The sequence below is a fragment of the Suricata suricatta genome, chromosome 12, assembly GCF_006229205.1.
Source record: "Suricata suricatta isolate VVHF042 chromosome 12, meerkat_22Aug2017_6uvM2_HiC, whole genome shotgun sequence".
NCBI classification, from domain to species: Eukaryota; Metazoa; Chordata; class Mammalia; order Carnivora; family Herpestidae; genus Suricata; species Suricata suricatta.
In genome coordinates, this window is record NC_043711.1 from 65,015,772 (window position 1) to 65,037,074 (window position 21,303).

Below are 21,303 nucleotides of genomic sequence, written 5' to 3' on the forward strand. Positions count from 1 at the left end.
AGCGCCACGCCGTCCTCCGGCGGCAGCTGGACGCCTTCCAGCGCCTGGGTGAGCTGGCCGGCCCCGAGGACGCCCTCGCCCGCCACGTCGAGAGCAACCTCCAGCGCACCCGCGACCTAGCGGCCGAGCGCACGCGGCTGGAGCGCCAGGGCGCCGAGGCGCAGCGCGTGCTCGACGAGTTCCGCTGCAAGTAAGTGGCGGGCGCGGAAGAGGGGGGTGGGGGGACCGGAGGCGGGGTGGCGGGGTGGGCTCTTGCCTGGCGACCCAGGACTCCGGCCCCGCCGGGGGCGCGCGCACCACGGTGCCCTTCCCTCACCTAGGACCCGCTTTCATTCCGACCTTACTTCACGCTTTGCATGAAACAGGTACCATTTGCTTGTAACGTGCTTTAAAATTCAGGTATAATTTACATGGCGTACAACGCACAGGTTTTGGGGCGCTTGGCAGGCTCAGTCGGTAGAGCCAGTAACTCGATCTCGGGGTTGTAAATTTGAGCTCCACAATGGGCGTAGAGATTACTTAAAAATACAGTCTTTAAAAAAATGCACAGGTTTTAAGTGCATAGTTCAATGAGTTTTGATAATGGATGTACCCATGTTTCTACGAGACAAGCAGGGAATTTTCACCACCCCAAAAAGTTCCCTCTTGTCCCTTCCCGCTCAGGTTAGTCTGTACCTCTCCCCCACAAAAACCGCGGAGGCACTGAGTCTTCGGATTGCTGTCATAGTGTTCTGGTGTTTTGCGTGTTCTGGAATTTCACAAAAATGGAATCTTACGGATTCGTGCTTGTATGTCTGGCTTCTTTTGCTCAGCACAGTGTATTTGAGATATATTCATGTTATTTGATCCTCAGAGCCTTACTCTGTAATAGATGGTACTGCACCTGTTTTGCAGTAGAGGGAACTGAAGCTTAGACAATGTCAAGATTTAGGGCAAGGTCACTCAAGTAGTGAATCCCAGCACCGGGACGGAATTCAGGTACTCGGCATGCTAAATCTAATAATCTTTACCGCATCATAGCCGATACCTGGAGATTATTTCAATGTGTGTTCTCTAGAGTCTTGCTACTCAAATTGTGGTCTGTGGATGATCAGCATTGCCATCACCCAGAAACTGGTTGGAAGTGGAGTTAAGCTTGAAGCTTCAGAAGCCTTGGTCCAGGGCCTGTCCCCATTTCCCAGAGTGAGTAAGACGATAAGATCGCCTGAAGAATTGGGGCATGCGCACCTGGGTGGCTCAGCTGGTTGTGTCTGACTCCTGATCTCAGCTCAGGTCGTGATGTAAGTTCGAGTTGACTGCACAGAGTCTGCTTGGGATTCTCTGCCTCCCTCTCTCTCTGCACCTCCCCCACTTGCTCTCGCTCTCTCTCTCAAAATAAATAAAACTTAAAAAAATAAAAAGGATTGAGGCACCTGGTGGCTCCGACAGTTGAGCGTCAGACTTCAGCTCAGGTGATGGTCTCACGGTTAGTGAATTCAAGTCCCACATTGGATTCACTGCTGTCAGCATAGAGCTTGCTTCAGATCCTCTGTCCTTCATTCTCTGCCCCTCCCCTACTTGCACTCTCTCTCAAATAAAAGACATTTTAGAAAAGATCACCTGAAGAACTATTAAAAAGAAAAAAACGATGCTCAGCAATTTGTCACCATCCTCACAGGTTATAAATACAGGGACCTGTATTTACTCTGCAGGGACCACTTCAAGGAATTTACTTTTTGATGCTCTGGCAGGTGTAAAATGACATGTCAGCATGGTAGTGTGATCCGCAATAGCAAAAGCCTGGAATGAACCTAAATGCCTATTCACAGGCGAGCACATTGTGCTTCATTTATGCAGTGGAATGCTACCCAATGGTAGAACAAGAGAATAGCATGTTACTATTGTTTACTTTAAAAAGAAAGGGGCGAAGAGTAGAATTTTTTGCTTGCATTAGGAAAAAGGTGACACAGACACAGGCAAAAACCCCATGACACTGATTACATGTGGAAGATAGGGGAGTAGGAGCTGGGCAACGGAAGAGAGAGGAAGGGAGTTTTTTAATGGAACAGGTTTTTATGTAAATAAAAAAAATTGTCTAACCACGTAAGAGATTTATCCATTTAAAAATTATATAAATTAATCTAAATATACAGATGTCCAGGCCTCACTCTGGACCTCGGATGGCAGCCAGAAATTTTAAGTTTTATGAGCTCCACTGATAATTCCAGTGAATAGCCAGGTGTGGGGACCCCTGGTCTAGGGCAGTCAGAGACTCTTCTACAGATGTGCTTTATGTTTAAGTTCCACATTCTTTTCTTTTTAATTTTTAAAAAATATTTATTTTTGAGAGACAGAACACCAATGGGGAAGGAGGAGAGAGAGAAGGAGATACAGAATCTGAAGCAGGCCCTAGGCTCTGAGCTGTCAGCATAGAGCCCGATGCGGGGCTTGAACTCATGAACTGTGAGATCATGACCTGAGCCAAAGTCAAGACTTGGGCAGGTTATTCAGTAGTGTGTACTGAATGTATTTATCACATCATACTCATTGATTTCATTCCTATCAGTCCTGTTTAGAGCCCTAAAAACAGATTTGGAGTTGGAAGAAGGGATCTGGAAATCCATCTGTTATAGCCCTTCATGGGAAAACTATGATTGGCAGGAGACTTGAACTTGGGTTTTCTCACCTTATGCTGTCTAGAACATAGTTCTAGAAGAAGAGAAGCAATTCTTGGGTTCCTGGGGGGTGAGACCCAGAGATAGGACCCTCATTCAAATGAAGCTCATGTTTTCTAAAGCAAAAGGAAGTGTACATTGGTTCAGACACCCGGGGTAGCTCCACGGGCACACAGGAAGCCCTGGATCTCCAAGTGGTCTTTACTTAGTTATCAGGCCCCTGTCTCCTGGGATTTGGCTGGGTCCACATGACTCTTTTGAGCCCTCATTAAAGGAAGGGTCGTGTAGAGTTTTCCTGGTCTTTTGGTGATTTTATTTGGTTCTGAGTTGGATATTTATCATGGAGCTGTTCCTTCAGGGTCTGTGATTTATTTAATAATTTTCATTAATTTATTCTCTCCCATTGCCCCCCTTGCAGAGACTTTAATATTCAAACTGAGGTACTGGGATTTAAAAATTATAATAAAAATCATACCCATCTGCATGCAGGGGTGCACACACACCAAATTTGGTTTTACATCCCAGGGGTGAGTTAGTGGTTAGCCAAAGCCAGGTGAAAATAATGCAGCCTTGGCAAGCATGTTCTCTTCTTGGATAGTTGAGTAATTTCAAAATCAGGTTTCAGCACATCAAACAAAGACTAAATAAAACAGAATGAAACAAAAACAAATAAAACTACCAAAATACCTTAATGAATATGTATCGTCAATTGTCCAAATTGCTAAAAACCAAAAATAATTAGGTAAAACAATCAGATAATTGAAGCCAATGTGTTTTTTCACTTTATGAATTCATTTGTATATTCACTTATGTGAATATATATACATACATATCATGATTTCTTTTTTAAAACTTTTTTAAAGTTTATTTATTTTGAGAGAGAGAGAGAGAGAGAGAGAGCAGGCAGGAGGGGCAGAGAGAGAATCCCAGATAGGCTCTGCCATAGACATTGCAGATGAAGAGCTCAAACTCACGAACTGGGAGATTGTGACCTGAGCTGAAACCAAGAGTCAGACGCCCAGCCGACTGAAACACCCAGGTACTCCACATCATGATTTCTTATTATGAAGTCTTTATAATGAAATCCCTTGTCTTTAGTATCTAGACTTGTTTTTACAGCATGAAAATCACCCACAATAACACATTATTGCATTATTTATCAAACATGTTTTTAAGCTACTGAGATTCTTGGATGTTTCTAGCAGGAAACAACAATGAGAAAATTGGATTTTGCTAACAGTTTTATTTTCAAAGCTAACTAGCCATTAAAAAACAATTTCTGGCCCCTTTAGACCCACACACAAAAGACAGTGCTAAATGTGACATCCTGGTGGGAAACGTAAAACTTGTACAATTATGTTTTGCTTGCTGGTTATAGCTGAGCTTTTTAGGTGGTTTAGAACTAGGCGTGTGCACAGTGCACATATTCCTAATTGTTCTTTCTTGCAGTTAGGACTCTCCCTACAGCAGCATGGTTTTCTAAAGGCCTCTTTCAGTACTTGAGCCCGTGACGTGTGTGCAAGGGTCCTGGAAACTACGCTTTGTGGGGTGGGCTGAGTTAAAAAAAATTTTTTTTAATGTTTTATCTTATTTTTGAGACAGAGAAAGACAGCATGAGCAGGGGAGGGTCTGAGATAGAGGGAGACACAGAATCTGAAGCAGGCTCCAGGCTCTGAGCCGTCAGCACACAGCCTGACTTGGGGCTCAAACACAAACCATGAGGTCATGACCTGAGCTGAAGTTGGACGCATAACCAACTGAGCCACCCAGGCGCCCCTGGGCTGAGTTTTAATTAGGATTCGTTTCAACCGCAAATGGCATAAACTCCGAAGTGGCATTGGCTTATCCAGGATGGAAATTTGTTTCTCTCTTGTGTAAGGTCTGTCTGGCCTAGCAATTCAGCATGCCACCCTATAGTATTTGAGGCTCAGAAGGCTCTGCCTGGCCTTTAGGAAAGCACATCTATGTTTTAGGTGCAGGATGGAAGAAAGGATGCAGAAGGACACACCCACAGCATCTCTTATCATCGAGGATATTTAGAAGCTGCCACAGACTTATACTTCTATCTCATTGGTCAGAACTTAGTCACATGGCCACATCTAGCAGCAAGGAAGGCTGGGAAATGTAGTCTTTCCTTTAGGCAGCCCTGTGCCCAGGAAACATCAAGGGTTTTGACTCCTGGAAGAAGGCCAGGATGGATATTGGGGACAACTTACAGGGAAGGGTGGGGAGTCATTTGGGAAGGAGCCTTCTCTCTTTCTTAAGAGGATGAAAGTCCCCCTTGAGGGAAACTCTCTCTAAACAGAATGCTTTCTGGGGTCTCTCTACCTCCTGATCTCTATCATTTTCTACAGTCCAGGGAAGAAGATGAATAGGAGGAGAAAACACACCTGTTACTAATATCCATTGCTTTATCAATTTTGTGTGTGTTCAAATTTGAGGGGTTTCCCTGCTCTACCCAGGCAGCATGGGGTGGCTATCGGGGCATAATTATTGGTATCAATAATTATTCAAGTGTGAGTCCTGACACCACCCCTCTCTTAGTTGGGAGTCTTCCAGAAACTGTGCCTGATAAAGGGGTTTGAGGGCTAGTAGCTTATCTGGGAGGTGACCTCCCAGGTTGGGGAGTGAGGAAGTGAGGCAGGAAAGGAAAGGCAGAAAACACTGAGTGCATTCTGCAGGTTACCCTGGAGCTAACCTACTGGATGGAGAAACACTTAAGTTGTCCTTGCGCAGGGCAAGGGGGCTGAGGTATTTATGTACCCACTCATCTTCTGTTGGAGGTCAAGGGCTGCCCCAGGGGCACTGACTCTCTGGCTTGTCCAGCCAGCCCTGCCCAGTGGCCCAGAGCAGGCCTTGAGGGCACAGAGATGAGGGTGAAGTGGCCTGAGCGTCTGCCCTAGGTCATGGGCCAGTTTCTCAGCCTTTTTTCTCATTTTCCTCCCAGTGGTGGGAGGGGAGGGCAATGATAACCGCCCTCTGCCAGGGTTTTGTAAGGATTAAATGGCATAATCCAGAAAAACTGACACATGTAGATAGATACAATACTATATGAAACCCAAACAAGGTCAAGGTCAGGTTAGTGGTAGGTCATGTCGAGCAGTATCCCATTCTCTGTGTCACTGCTCTACTTGGGTTAGGAGTGTATGGAGATATGATTCCCATATCCTTGAGGTGGCTGGGCAGGGGTGAGGGGGTGGAGGGGCTAGGGGGCAGGGGCGGAGGTTGGGCCTCAAGGCTGAGGGACTCCTGTTCATTTACTGCTCTCAGTTACCCATGTATGGTGGCCACAGCACCACTCTGTGCATGCACCATGCTGTGGAAAAGGTTAGGAAGTGGCAGGCTCAGCAATGTGGCACTAGCTACTATTTTAAACTTAAGGACCTCTCCTTAAAGAGACAGTATAGTACCCTGTAACGCTGATTGTGTGGTCATTATACATGGAGTCATGGAAGGTGTCCTACTTTTGCTTATGTGTCCAATTTGCAGGTATGAAAACGAGTGCGAATGTCAGCTGCTCCTAAAAGAAATGCTGGAACGGCTTAACAAGGTGAGCTGAGCACGTCTGGGAGTCTGAGTAGGGACAGAATTGAACTAAATGGCTGAGGTGACCATCACACCCTTCTTCTTTGTGTCCCTTTAGGATTCACCTATTTCTTTTGCTGTCACTCTCTTTCTTGAGTTCATAATTTCAACTAAATCTTTGTGTGAATTTATGTATCCAAGACACACACTCCTCTCCCACCACAGGCAGGGTCTTACCAGAGAACTGGAGACCGTTAAGCTTCTGGATTGTGCTATGCTGTCAAAATGTGGCAGCATCCCAGTGACCAGCTGGGGTTTTGCCATTCACATGTACTGGTCCCAAACACCAAACTCAGGAAACTTGCTTTGGGCAGTGATTATTGGGATGCAAGGATATCTCTGCTCTGCTGGCTGACAGTCTCTTCTTCAGAACTCTCAGAACAGAGGAAGAAGTTTCCATTTCCTGTCAAGCTCTCACCTCTTAGAGCCTGGAAAGTAGCTTTGTGGAGGGCACCAGGGATTCTCAGCTTCTTGCTGGGGACCCTCCTGCAGAGTTGTGTGGGGTTGTTCTTTGCAGGGAGTTTCCTTCTCCAGACCCTCCATCATCAATGTAACTGGATTTTCTGCTGTAGCCAGGGGAACTCGACTACCAAATGGAATAATCTTGGATCTCAGAGGTTGGACAAAACCAGGGATGGCAAATAGCTATAATTTCAGACTTCAAATGTCTTGAGGGGAAAGACTCAAGGAGACTGTTTCATTGAAGAGTTGCTTATTTAAGGCACATGGCTGTTTTCCCCTTCCCTCCCTTCCATACCCTCATCAGAATTCCTCATCAGAATTGCTGACAAAAACAGCACCTTTCCCTGCTGTGCCCAGATGTGTGGCCTTAGGATTCTTCTCCACCTGGAGTTCTAGGCAGCCACTTCAGATAGTTGAGGTTAGCTCAGGATGTTTGCCAGTCCTTGGCTTTGTCTGTTGTCCAGGAGTAGTCTGCTAATTAGTGGGAGCTAGAACCACAACCTAGGGAAACTGAATTTTTGTCTATGTTATCTACTCTACCACATGATGCTTCTGCACCCTTCCCTTAGTGTGCATATAATGTATTGTCCAAACCAGGACACTGTGTGAAAGGAAGATGCTGTCAATAATTACCAAGGCCAAATGATAGAGGCTGGGGTAGTCTTTGGCCAGCCAGCATGTGAACACTCCAGATATAAACACAAGGGTGGGGTGATGGTGTGCTTCAGGAGAGCCCTACAGGCACAGGCTCAGTGATGGGTCTTGTATTGGGTTGGGTTGCAATGGCCCCATGTCTGTAAAAGGTGGGATTTGGCTGTTCATGGCATCAGACATTGCCCAGCTGTTCTGCTGATACTTGGAGCTCATCCCCATTCTTGTTTTTGGTGGTAATCCCAGGGTGCCAGATGGGGCCACCATCTTGTTCGCAGACCACTGCCTTCAGGGACATATGTGCCTGTTCAGCTCCTCCCTGGCCCACCACGTTTTGCTTTGTGCGTATTTGTCCTTACTGCAAGCAAGCAGAGCTCTTTCTGGACTTACTTCTGATGTTGTCACTCATGCAATGCCATTGTGTGCAATTTTTATTGAAGAGGGAGACAGAATGCAGTCCCTCTTTTTAGCTTTGGTGGAAAATAACACCAGAGATTTATTTATTAAAAAAATTTTTTAAGCTAATTTATTTTGAGAGAGCGAGAGAGAATGAGTAGGGAGGGGTAGAGGGAGAGGGAGAGAGAGAATCCCATGCACCTCTGCATCATTAGTGAGGAGCCCTGTGTGAGGCTTGAACTCACTGTGAGACCAAGATCTGAGCCAAAACCAAGAGTCGGGTGCTTAACTGACTGAGCCACCTAGGTGCCCCAGTAACACTGAATTTATTTATTTATTTATTTATTTTTAATGCTTCTTTATTTTTGAGAGACAGAGCATGAGCAGGGGAGGGGCAGAGAGAGAGAGGGAGACACAGAATCAGAAGCAGGCTCCAGGCTCTGAGCTGTCAGCACAGAGCCCAGTGCAGGGCTCGAACCCATGAACCATGAGATCATGACCTGAGCTGAAGTCGGTTCCAATTTTAGTATATGTGCTGCCGAAGCGAGCACATGAAGTCGGATACTTAAGTGACTGAGCTACCCAGGCGCCCTAGTGACACTGAATTTAAAAACAAGCTCCAGCCTTCTGTTGTTTTTCTATTAAAGAACAATACATATTCTCAGAAGGAAAACGGGGTAGTAGAGATCACGAAAAGTAAGGGAAAGGCCTCCCTCCGTTTCGTCCCCCTAAGAACACAGCTGCTACACGTTTGTATATATTGTGACAGAGAGTGTGGACAGTTGAAGTATGGGTCCCATTGAAGTATGGGTTACGAAGGTTCTGGGGAAAGATGCTACCAGCAGCTTGGGCCAGAGCCATCACAGGGCATCAGCGTGGCTCTTTCCTGGATCCAGGGAAAAACAGTTCTGCCCAGAAGAGAGCTGTGCAGTCCAAAATGGGAGAATAGCTTGATCATGGGACCCTTCTTGCCACTGTTGAGTATCTGCAAGACTTTGGGGGAACTGCCTCATCTCCCTGAACGTCAGGTCCTTCATCTCCCAAGCGGGAGCAGTGATAGTTGCCATCACCACGAAGTGGATGTCTGTTGACCCACATAGTAAGAACAAAGTGACATGATGGTGTATGTGACTTGTCTGTCATGGTTATTACAGACCCCTTGATGTGATGATGGGTGCCAGCTTAGTTCTCTCCCAGAGCGTGAGATTCATAACTGGTGATGTGTGGGGTGACTTTAGAAAATGGCGTGTAGAGAAACAAGTTTTTCGTATTTTTATGATCATCTCTTCTCTACAGCTGGTGACATCAAAACATTCCTTTTCAAATGCATGCAAGTGAAAATGAATCCATTTCAAGAAAAATATGGAATGACTAATAGTACAGGAGGTGCTTGGATGTAGCAGGAATCATGAGCACAGCACACAACCCAGGGACTGGCCAAGTCCATGCACTAGTTTGGAGCTTTGTGGTTATTTTTTTTACCCTCAGAAACGACCCGAGGAGGCCCACCCTTGGCGAGATTCAGTGACTTAGGAGCCCCACAGCCCATCCTGGGCACGGGTAGCCAGGAGCCACGTGTAGTCAGGAGTCTTTTGTGTATGTGGCTCATTCCCTGCCTCCAGTCCCTGACTCTCAGGAGACAGACACAAAGCCAGAGTCTCTGGGGAAAGATGTCCCCTTTACACTTGATGTTGGTGCTCCGTCCATATTCCCTGGGCCACCCCGAGGTCGCATAGACATGCTGAGCATATGGGCAGCTTCCTGCATGGCCGTGGGGATGTGCATGATTTGCAGGAGGCATGGGGCGAAGTGTGGGAGTTAGCACCCCCTGGAGCAGCCCTCGGCCACTGAGGGGTGGGAATGGGTGGATGAGTTCCCCAGCTGCCCCACCCTTTGCAGCAAGAGTTCACAGGTGACTTCTGTTGAGTCTCTCCAAGGGTTCCCCAGCAGGACTGAGGTCTGCCTGTCCACGGCTGTAACCTACTCATTATACAGCATTATTGCCTTTGCTCCTTTCCCTGGATCGATTCCTCCCCTCCAGTGCTTCTTGGAATAAACAACATGTACCCAATCCTTGCCTCAGGGAAACTCAGGGGGCTGCCCAGGGGAAGACTGGCCATTTTTGTTCTCTGTCCATTGAGAAGGTCACATGAGAAGGTGAAAATGCAAGAGTATATTCATATCTTGTTGGCTGGTCATATAAATGATTTTCATTGACAAATCTTGAAATGTCTACACACATTAGATCAACATGGTTTTGACTGTCAGCTTAGTCTCAGCATCCTTTTCCTTTGGTCTTATGGAAGAGATTCATTCATTTCTAAGTGTGGCCATGGAAAATGGGGTACGGGAGAAACCGTTTGACCTGGTCTTTGGACCATGCTTGGAAAATATCACCATGTATGTTGATAAGATTGATTGCTACTGCTTTCACCAGACTGTCATCTGTGACTATTGCCCATGTAATCACGTCTCCAGAACAGAGTTACTGTATTTTTAACAGCCACATAAGCTAAAGCAAGCCACCCTTGCTTTAGCTTTTTTACATTTATTTATTTTTGAGAGACAGAGCATGAACAGGGGAGGGGCAGAGAGAGAAAGAGACACAGAATCGGAAGCAGGCTCCAGGCTCTGAGTTAGCAGTCAGCACAGAGCCCGATGTGGGGCTCGAATCCATGAACCAGGAGATCATGACCTGAGCCGAAGTTGGATGCTCAACCGACTGAGCCACCCAGGCCCTTCTTGATGACTTTTAAATATTTGGGTTTGGCTGTTTTCTCTCTGTGTATATATGGTTATTTGTCCCAGTAACGCCCAATGTTGCTTATCTAAGGCAACTTTAAGGAGGCTTTCAGGTTTCTCTCCTATTTTCCTTTAAAATCCCCAGAATTTTAAAACTATATGGGTTCTAGTCAAATGCTTTCATTTAAAAACAATTCTTAAAGAAACACCTAAAGCTGTTATATGTGATTTTTTTATGCAATATGTGTGTCTTTAATATGTCCAGAAAAGGGTAAGAAGCAAGGGCATGTGGGGAACAACAAGGTGGGGCTTGATTCCTTTGCCTTCAGGGCTACAAGCCTTCATTTGCCCTAGAACAACTCAGGCTGGAGATGAATTTCCAGGGCAGAGAAGGAGAGGGGACTGGGAAGGCTGAGCTCAGGAGGAGGCTGAGGGTGGGGAGGCTGGGAGAACGGAGGCGTGCCCAGGGAGAGAAGTCAGTGGGAAGAGAGGGAGCAGAGTCTAGAACATCCTCAGCACCATCCGCCAGGCCAGCCTGAGCACTGGGAAGGAAAGCAAACCTACAATTTCTGGAAAGGTTTTTGACATCCAAGGTTGAAGTGTTTTTGAATGAAATCTCAGTGAACTTGAATACCTATTCTTGAGCAGCTTTTTGTGGGGGGGAGGGAGGCTGCTTGGATACTGGATTTGAGGCTGGGTAAAGATGCAGGCAGTTGGGTTTTTAAAGGGATTTCTAGCATCCCTGTGAATGGGTTGGCAAGGCTGATTCTTGAGAGGCACAGTAGACTCTAGTTATTTCTCTAGTCTCTTTCTCAAAAAATGGTTTAGATCAGTGATTCTGAAATTTCCATGTCCACCAGCAACACCTGGAGGTCCACCAGCAACGCATTCCTAGGGGCACCTGGGTGGCTCAGTTGGCTAAGTGTCTGACTGGCTCAGGTCATGATCTCGCGGTTTGTGGGTTCATGTTGGGCTCTGTGCTGACAGCTCAGAGCCTGGAGGCTGCTTTCGATTCTGTGTCTCCCCCTCTCTCTGCTTCTCTTCTGCTCAGGCTCTGTTTCTCTCTCCCCCCAAAAAATAACAAACATTAAAAAAAAAGCAACTTCCTGGGTCCTGACCCCAGAAATTCTGACCTAGTACATGGGAATCTGCCAGATATTTTATACCCGAATCATTGTACATTTCTCATTTTCCCTTGTCATTGTTAACCACATTTTGAGAACCATTGGCCTAGATCTCAAACACATACAACATCAGGGTTGCAATGTTTTCTAAAATTAGACTATTGACCCAGCATCTCGATTCGGAAAAAATCTAGATGCTTCTGCTGGTGGAGCTTTTGAAAATGCAGCTGACAGCATGTAAAGCATAATAAAAACACCAGCGTCCACACATTTCTGAGTTCTGTTGCAAACAAAACACTTCCAAATGAATTCTCCTCAACATACTAGCAACTGCACATTCCAGAGGCACCTACTCACCTTTGGGAGTTTGGGGGACAGTTTATCAAATGATTGTCCTGAAAGCAGGAGAATGTGCATGCAGAGGCATCTGAGTAATCCCTATTTTAAGGACAAATAGTGGCTACCCTTTATTAGCATCATGAGCAGCTTGAAAGGCTTGGCTGATGGGAGCCAAGAGGGGTTGTTTGGACACCATTCTAAGAGGGAGATGTGGGAAGAAAGGCAGGCATCATGTAGGATGGGGTCAAGTCTCAGCACTCAACTCTTGACTAGTAGAGACAGATTCCAGTCCTCTTATTTCCCATTAACTTCTATTAAGTAGCTGCATGACCCGCTGATCAGTCTGGCCTCAGCTTGTCCATCTATATGCAGACTCTAGTTTCTGAGGTGTGTTTGGCAGAGCCCACAGGTCCACGGAGATGCTAAGGGGACTCTGAGGGAAGAGGGCTGCTGGATGGACCCACGGTGGTCATGTTTTCCCAGAAACACGTCTCTGCATTGCCTTGTATACAGTGGGATCCTGGGATATTTTGTTGGAAGGATGACACATGTGACTTAACATTAATGCTTGAGGACCAATGATCTCTGGGGTCCCTTCTATTTCTAAAATCGTGAGTGTTTGGTCCCTTTATAAGTAATGACACAAAGTGTCCTTAAAACCTCATTCCCAGTTCTTCAACTCTGGTGACTGTGGATCAATCACAGATGAGTTTTTGGTAAAAATGAAGATGTGTGAGAATTCTCTGCCCCGCTTCATCCTCAGCAGTCTTAAGAGGGTAAGGTGGGAGGGTGGGGATGAGATTAGGGGGTAAGGAGAGTAGAAGGATATCCAGAAGGACTGGCTCAGGGTCTTCTACCAACTCTGCCCCGGATTGAGCCGTGCCCCTTCAAGGGGTGTCCCCATGCACAGGGTTGAGAACCATTTCCACAGCAAACCCCTCTCCTGAAGGGAGTATGGCCGCACCCCCACGTTGATCGTCCTTCCCATTGCTGCAGTCTTGTTAGGACTGCTGGTCAAGATGGTGGTCATGTGATCCATGATGGCCATCACAGAACTTTCCTGGAAATGTGACACAGAGACGAGTACATTGCCAGCGGGGTCATCCTGAGGGTGGAGCCGTTACCTCCTGCTGCTTAGATTCCTGGGAATGCCGTACTCTGTCATTCTTGAGCCCTAGCTGCCTTTCCTTTGGTGGCTGTAAATTATCCTGGCTCTGTCTCAGCCCTTTCTTATTGCTGGGCAGTCACCCAGGGTTTCTTTGCACCACCCTTCCTCTCTCAGAGAGGCTTCACCTGGCTCCGGTGAATTCTAGGTAATTCTAGGTAATTCAGAGCCAGTCACCAAGGCCTCCAAGGGATCTGCCCACTTGCCTGGGGAATTAACACCTTGATTATACAAGGGCATATTCGTTACTGTCCCTGGGACACAGGATTTGAGGACCCATCGTTAAGCCCTGAGGACAGAGCTTATAAAAAGTCAGTGATCCATTGGATCAATTCATTAATCAAAAGAATGAGCCCAGAAACTGAACACCCATAGTTAGATTTCACATGAATTTAGTTCAGACCATTCAGAGCCTGTACCTGGGAAACACGCATCCCTGCTTTGTAATTAGGTTCATTCTTTTACTTCTGTTTAGGAACAAAAGACTTCAAATCCTGTGTGGGTCTCTCAAAGGGCGCAGTTTCCCCCTATGCTTTTGCATCTGCCAGTGGGCAGCTCCAGGGCCAAGGAGTGAGAGGAGCCTTGTGGACAGCAGAGAAGGGTCTAGGGGCAGTGGGCAGGGAGCCAGCTCTGGGTTGGGGTCCTTCCCTCCTTCTCTCTGAGGGATCCCCTCCTGGTTACTAATGTTGGCCTCCCTGGTACTCATAAAGGGACTTGAGACTCTTCCAAGGGAAGGATTTAGTAACGGGAAATTAAAGGATGGAAACTGGGAGCATCCCCCCCAGGGCGGAAACCTGGTGGAGATACTCAGGAAGAGTGAGATTCTCCTTTGTGCCTAAAATTAATCCTGTAGAGCTGCCTTGTCCAACTTGGGAGCCACATATGCCTGGGGGGGGGGCGGTGATTGAGACACAGAGAGTTCAAATCACAGTGTGTTGTAAGTGTAAAATATAAACCAGGTTTCAAAGACCTTGCTTGGAAAAAAAAAAGAGTGTAAAATATCTCATTAATAATTTTTAAAATATTGATTAGAGCGGTGCCTGGGTGGCTTAGTTGGTTAAGTGCCTGACTCGTGATTTTGGCTCAGGTCATGATCTCATGGTTCATGGGATGGAGCCCCACGTTAGATTCTGTGTTCACAGCCTGGAGTCTGCTTGGGAGTCTCTCTCTCCCTCTCTGCCCCTCCCCTGCTCATGGGCACATGCTCTCTCTCTCTAAAAATAAATAAACTTAAAAAAAGTGCTTATATGATGAAAGGATAATATTTGGGGTATAGGGGTGTCATAAAATATATTGTTAAAGTTACTTTCACCCATTTCTTTTTATTTTATTCCATGTAGCTGCCAGAAAATTTAAAATTATGCCTGAGATTTGGACAGTGCTGTATTAAGATAGTTTATTTTGTTTTTAGTTTCATAAACCTTATGCAAACAGGAATGCTTTAAGATCCATTTCTGATGTTTGCTAACTGACCCAAGTTGATTTTGTAGAACTCTGAAGTTCTTTTTTTGTTTGTTTATTTATTTTTGAGAGGGGGGAAGAAGAGCATAAGAGGGGGAGGGGCAGAGAGAGAAGGAGACCCAGAATTCGAAGCCAGCTCCAGTCTCTGAGCTGTCAGCACAGAACCCAATGCAGGGCTCGAACCCATGAACCTTGAGATCATGACCTGAGCCGAAGTCGGATGCTTAACCAACTGGGCCACCCAGGTGCCCCCTGAAGTTCTTTTAAGAGAAACTCAAAGTTATTTTTGGAAGATAAAAGAGCTCAGAAGTTCGAGTTGGGTAGAGATTAACTGCTCCCCTATAATTTTGCTCAAGTTTCGGACCAAATTCACACAGGCACATATTTTTTTCTTTTTCTATTTTGTTTTAAATGTTTATTTTATTTTAGAGAGAGAGAGAGTGCTCATGAGCAGGGAGAGGCAGGAAGAGGGAGACACAGAACTAGAAGCAGGCTCCATGCTGCCAGCACAGAGTCCGACATGGGGCTCGAACCCACGAACTGTGACATCATGACCTGAGCTGAAGTCAGAGGCTTACCTGACAGAGCCACCCAGGTGCCCCAGGCACGTATTTCTTAATTAAGTATTTATTCTGATGCTGGCCCCCTGAAGTTCACAGAGCCTGTTTTCTAGTCTCACGAAGTCCCAGCTCTCTGATGTGGTAGGTGCTGACGCAGGACCTTGTGTGAAAAGCTCATTCAAAGCAGGTGTCCTTTGGAGTCAGAAACCTGGTATCCTTATTCCAGTCTACAACAACCAAAATCTTCCCTCGCCAGCCATCTTTTATAGGAGTGATGAAGGAATCAAGTGCCTTTCCAAGGAGTGCAGGCAAAAGGCCTCCCTGGTATCTAAATCCTGTTGGTGCAAAGGCAGGGTTGGTCTCAAAATACCTGGGCCCTTGCACATGCCTGACTGCTGTAACTCTATTCACACAAGGGTGGGCAGGGTCCCAAATATGTTTTCCAACTACCTATCTGCCTTTATTAATGAAAGCCGATGGCTACCATTCATGCTTTTTAACAAGTCAATAAATCAGTAAAAATTCCCTCAGCAAGGCCTCAGGTTTGGGGAGTTGAGCATCGCAGAGGGGCCTCAGGAGAGTGACAGTCTTGAGGAACCCAACGAACACTCACCTGTGATATCACACTGGACTGTGGTGGTATTAAGGCAGCTCCAGCCGTTACACTACTGAGTTTTTTTTTTTTAATGTTTATTATATATTTTTGAGAGAGAGAGAGGGACAGTGTGTGAGAAGGGGAGGGACAGAGAGAAAGAGAGGGAGACACAGAATCCGAAGCAGGCTCCAGGCTCTGAGCTGTCAGCACAGAGCCCAACATGGGGCTCGAACTTGTGAACCATGAGATCAGGACCTGAGCAGAAGTCGGATGTTTAACAGACTGAGCCACCCACGCACCCTAGCACTGTCTTCTTAAGAGCACAGTAATCTGGCCTATTTGGTTTTATCCAAACAATGAGATAAAAGTAAACTATCAGAAAGTTTGGTAAGAATACTCAGTATAAACAGTATTCACCACAGCAACTATTCTAAAAAAAATGCATGCTGTATTAAAGATACATAGTGTCAGGGTAAATGTCAGCAGTACTTGGGAGAAGACTATTCAAATGAAGGTTTCAGTATTAGTGGAAAATTCTTTCTTGATCTTTCTTAGAAACAATTACTGATGCTGAGATATGGGACAGATAAAGATGTGACTTAAATTTTAAGGCTGTTGGTATGTACATATATCCTAATCTTTTCCCTGATCTTTCTAGGTAAAATCTTTGCAACCTTGGCACCATTGACATTTTGGGCTAGGGAGTTCTTTGTTGCATAGGGGTGTGCTGTGTATTGTAGGATATTTCGCAGCATCCCTGGCCTCTACCTACTAGATGCCTGTAGTCACACCCCACCACCCAAGTGGTCATGATTGAAAATATTTCCAGATATTATTAAATGCCCCTTTGGGGGTAAGAAAATCAATCTCTGTTGAGAACTGCTGATCTCGACCAGGACCAATGGGCTCACCCAACGTCTTATTGGAAATGTGGAACCTCAGACTCTCCCAGACCTACAGGACAGGAACCGATGTTTGAATAAGTGCGCCTGGCTGATTTCACACGCATGTGCCCATGCCTCCAGTGTGCAGCCTCTTCCAGTTGGACATGTGGCTCCCTTTCTCATTGCAGGAAGCTGATGAAGCCTTACTGCATAACCTCCGCCTTCAGATTGAAGCCCAGTTTCTACAGGACGATATCAGTGCAGCGAAGGACAGATACAAAAAGGTAACTGTGACCCTTCTGAAGCCCTTCCCCCAGAGAGCCCCGTTTGGGTTTGGCCAGACAAGTCCAGGGCATCCGTGGTTGAAATGTGAGCCTGCTAGAGTGGGTACTTTTGTGTGGAGTGCCCCTGAACCAAGGGGGTGATGGGTTGGTTGCTGGGTGGCACTCAGGGAGCCAGAGGTGTGAAGGGGAGGGGGCAGTAGGGTGTGTGTCGTGGGGAAGGAACTAGTCTGTTTCGTACGTTACAAAGTGATCTTACACAGATCCATCTGGGATAAGCTAGGACCTGTCAGTTGTTTTGGCTCAGGAAATGGAGAGATGCAGAAAATGTGATGTAGCTATTTAGAGCCCTGCCTCTAAACCAGTTAGTAGAGGGAACACAGGGCATTCAGGAGCTTCCTCTCGTGTGGCATTCTGCCCTGCCTCACACCCCTGCTAGCTGCTCACATGCCAGACCTTGGGGCGCTTTAGCATACTGGAAAAACAAAATCCTGGAGCTGTGTAACCATGGGGAAGTGGCCTCCCCGCTCTGAGCTGCTTCATCTTCAAAATGTAAATACCAGACTCTCTTTCTGCACGGCTGTGTGGTTCACTGAGTGTAGCAGACCTGTGAGCCTGGCTGTGGTCCTGGGGGCTGACCTCTCCTCTGGGCTCCGGCCTCCGTCCAACTGCCAGGATCTGCCGCTCACCCTCCGGACGCTCTCCGGGCAGGAGGGTGGCTCTGCCTCATGGCAAGTGTTGGGGAACTGATGCCCCGGGAGCAGCCTCAGCCGGTGACAGGTGTGCATTGTTGGATTCCTACCGCAGCTCCCTCTCACCTGCTGTTCTGCACGACTCCCAGCACCCTGGCTGGCCTGAGCACCAGGTGCCCACAGGATAACTTACCTGGTAACACACTCCTTATTGGCTGCCTTGCCTTTCCGGTTTCACTTCTCCCTCTGATAATGTTTCCTGGCGTCTTCACCCAAATTTACGGTTTGCACTCAGACCTCTTGGGGCCTGCATCTGAGCTAGCTCAGGCTGCCAGAACAAAGCACCACCACCTGGGTGGCTTTCTATGCAACAGAAGTTCATTTCTTACAGTTCTAGAAGCTGGAACACTGAGAACAGAGTGCTTGCCAGCATTCCCAGGTTCTGGTGAGGGCCCTCTTCTTTGCTTGCTCACTGTGTGCTTACCTGGGCTTTCCCTGATGCCAGCTCTTTGAATATTTTTAATGTTTTTTTAATGTTTATTTATTTTTGAGAGGGGGAGGGGCAGAGAGAGAGAAGGAAACACAGAAATCAGAAGCAGGCTCCAGGCTCTGAGCTGTCAGCACAGACCCCCACATGGGGCTTCAACTCACAGACCATGAGATCTTTTTTTTTTTTAAATTTTTTTTTAATGTTTTATTTATTTTTGATACAGAGAGAGACAGAGTATGAGAGGGGGAGGGTCAGAGAGAGAGGGAGACACAGAACCGGAAGCAGGCTCCAGGCTCTGAGGTAGCTGTCAGCACAGAGCCCGATGCGGGGCTTGAACCCACGAACGTGAGATCTGACCTGAGCCGAAGCCGGAGGCTTAACCGTCTGAGCCACCCAGGTGCCCCATGAGATCTTGACCTGAACCGAAATTGGATGCTTAACCAACTGAGCCACCCAGGCGCCCCTGGCTCTTTGGTGTCACTTCTTATACGGGCACTAATCCTGTCCTGGGGCCCCACCCTCATGACCTCATCTAAATCTAGTTATTTCCCAAAGGCCCCACCTCCAAACCCCATCCCAGTGGGGGTCAGGGCTTCAATATATGATGTTTGGAGGAATATAACATTCAGTGTCTAACAGTCTGCTTCTGGGGAAACTGAGGCAGTGTGGTAGTAGGTACTTTCTTCCTGCCTCAGTGTGGACCTGCCTCAGCACCATGGGAGGCCCTGTTGCTGGCACTGAAGGGGTCCCCCCTCCCTATGGCATTCCTCTGCCTTTCCACCAGGCCTGGCCTCTTCCCCCCAACCCCCACCTCTTCGAGGTCATTTAGAACAATGATAACAATAAGAGCTCACACTGTGAATCTTTTGTGCATTATCTTGTTGGTCCCAACAACAGCCTCCTGAGATAGTGTCTTAGGGTGGGCTGCCTACCAGCAGAGCCCAAATATGTTTTTTGTGCAATTGCTGTATTAGTGGTGAGCTCCCAGGAGGAGAAGAGGGAGAATAGGAGCAAGGGGCTGGGGAAGGGGGGTGGAGCTGGGAAAGGGTGTGGGCTTAGCTGGAGCCTGGTCCCACTTGATCCCATGGGGGTCTCTGGAACACGAATCGCTGACTCCACAAGGTTGGTCCCACCTTGTGGCAAGAGAGTTGGCCTTTTGGCTTCCTGTGTCAGGGAGTCATTGGTCTGGGGTGGGGGTGACGTGGGACTGGGGGCCCTTGCTTCCTGGACAAGATGGCCGTTGTCTGGAGGAGGGCAGTTCTCTGCGCTGCACCATGGGCCCTCGTGCACAGAGCTGGGCACAGGTGTTCTGCTGAGAAGGGGGATCAGGCATTCCCTCCAGATTGTTAGTCCTCTTATATGGAAGAGCCTGAATTTTAGGAAGTTTGAATTGCTTACCTGAAGTTTACCCAAGGCCACACACAACTACTGAGTGATTTAGTCTGGGACCATCCTTTGAAGCACTACCCTGCTCTGGGGTCAGAAAGAGTCCTTTGTACCCTGCAGGGTCTCTCTGTTCCCCACCTCCCCTTTCTCTCATAGCTTTGCCATCATGGGCTCTAGGAAGACCAGCAGCAACAGCATCCATGTAACTGAGGGGAAATGGCGAGATAAACAAGCCTCTTTATTCATCTGTCCCCTTGTTCTTTCATGAAGATTAAAGGAGATGTTAAGTGTCCACTACAGAGGTCATCATCTGTCCTGTCTATGATGGAACATGTGAAAGCATTCATCCCTGGGGTCATCTGGTCCTGGAGGCAAAATCTCAAGTAGCTTGAGTTTTAATGAGAGTGCTTTCCTTCCCCCAACAGAATCTTCTGGAAATTCAGACCTATGTCACCATCCTGCAGCAGATTGTCCAGACCACGCCTCAAGCATCTGCCATTACAAGTGGGATGAGGGAGGTAAGAATTGGAGCCCAGACTGCAGGGAGAGAGAGCATACCTGGGGAAGGCCTAGTTTAGCAGGGACTCCGGTGAGGCGTCAGGTCAGGTTGGACTGGGCGCTCATTGGCCACACTCTCACTCTGCATTCACCTTTGAAGTTTACCCTTCCTGTTCTTTCACTCAGACTGGGAACACTGGTATTTAGATATCTGAAGACACAACTGTGTCCCTGACCATTGTCTTAGGCATTTCCTCTTGAGAATTCCAGGCTCTTTTTCCTTGTTCTCAAGAAACTGCCTGACTGTTTCCCAAGGCAGTTTGCATTGTTGCAGCCCATCAGCGAGGAGTGCGTGCGCATTTCTGTTTCATCAGTGAGGAGTGTGTGCGCATTTCTGTTTCCCGTCCTTCCCAGGACGGGGGATGTCAGGTTTTCATTGTTTGTGCTTTTTGCTCTTCTAACAGGCGTGTTGTAGATCTCACTGTCGTTTTAACTGCGTCTCCCAGTGACTAATGATATTGAGCATCTTGTCATGGACTTATTTGCCATCCATGTATCTTTTTTTACAGTATCTGATCCAGTCTTTTGCACCTTAAAGAAAATTGTTTGTTTTCTTATCCTCCTTATCAATTTGACCATAAAGTTTAAGCCCCAGACAATTTGTGACTATATTTTCAAGGCTGGCCTCTGTTAATGATCACGTGAGTTTGTTTATGAAATCTACTGGGAAAAAAATAGAGATTACAGAAGCTGGTTTCAAAAAATTTTTTTTTTACTGTTTATGTATTTTTGGAAGACAGTGAGAGAGAGAAAGAGAGAGCGAGAGCGCAAACCATGGAGGGGCCAAGAGAGGGAGGCACAACATCCAAAGCAGGTTCCCAGGCTCTGAGCTGTGAGCAGAGAGCCTAACATGATGTTCGAACTGACCAACCGCAAGATCATGACCTGAGCTGAAGTCCGACGCCTAACCAGCTGAGCCACCCAGGCGCCCCTGCCGCTGATTATTTTAAAATATGAATTTGGGAGGGGCGCCTGGGTGGCTCAGTCGGGTAAGCGTCCGGCTTCGGCTCAGGTCATGACCTCACAGTTTGTGGGTTCGAGCCCTGTGTCAGGCTCTGTGCTGACAGCTAGCTCAGAGCCTGGAGCCTGTTTCGGATTCTGTGTCTCCCTCTCTCTCTGACCCTCCCCTGCTCATGCTATCTCTGTCTGTCTCTGAAAAATAAGTTAAAAAAACATTTAAAATATGAATTTGGGTTTAAAACCTTATTTCTTTTAAAATTTTTTAAAAAATTGTTTATATAGTTTTGAGAAAGAGAGACAGCTCGCATGTGAGCGTGG

General features: G+C 47.0%; 1 protein-coding gene across 4 annotated transcripts in view; it reads left to right on the forward strand.

The window, feature by feature from the left end:
• Nucleotides 1–21,303, forward strand: part of BFSP1 (beaded filament structural protein 1) — a 73,264-nt gene that overhangs the window by 33,694 nt on the left and 18,267 nt on the right. For 2 of the 4 annotated variants that reach the window (XM_029916002.1, XM_029916000.1), the window contains 3 exons: nucleotides 6,144–6,204; nucleotides 16,807–16,902; nucleotides 19,893–19,985. In XM_029916002.1, the coding sequence (XP_029771862.1) occupies nucleotides 6,184–6,204; nucleotides 16,807–16,902; nucleotides 19,893–19,985 (210 nt within the window). In that variant the 5' untranslated portion in view covers nucleotides 6,144–6,183. Of the gene's footprint in view, nucleotides 191–1,263; nucleotides 1,281–6,143; nucleotides 6,205–16,806; nucleotides 16,903–19,892; nucleotides 19,986–21,303 lie in introns of those variants that run through there. The other 2 variants (XM_029915999.1, XM_029916001.1) reach the window with 2 other exon arrangements.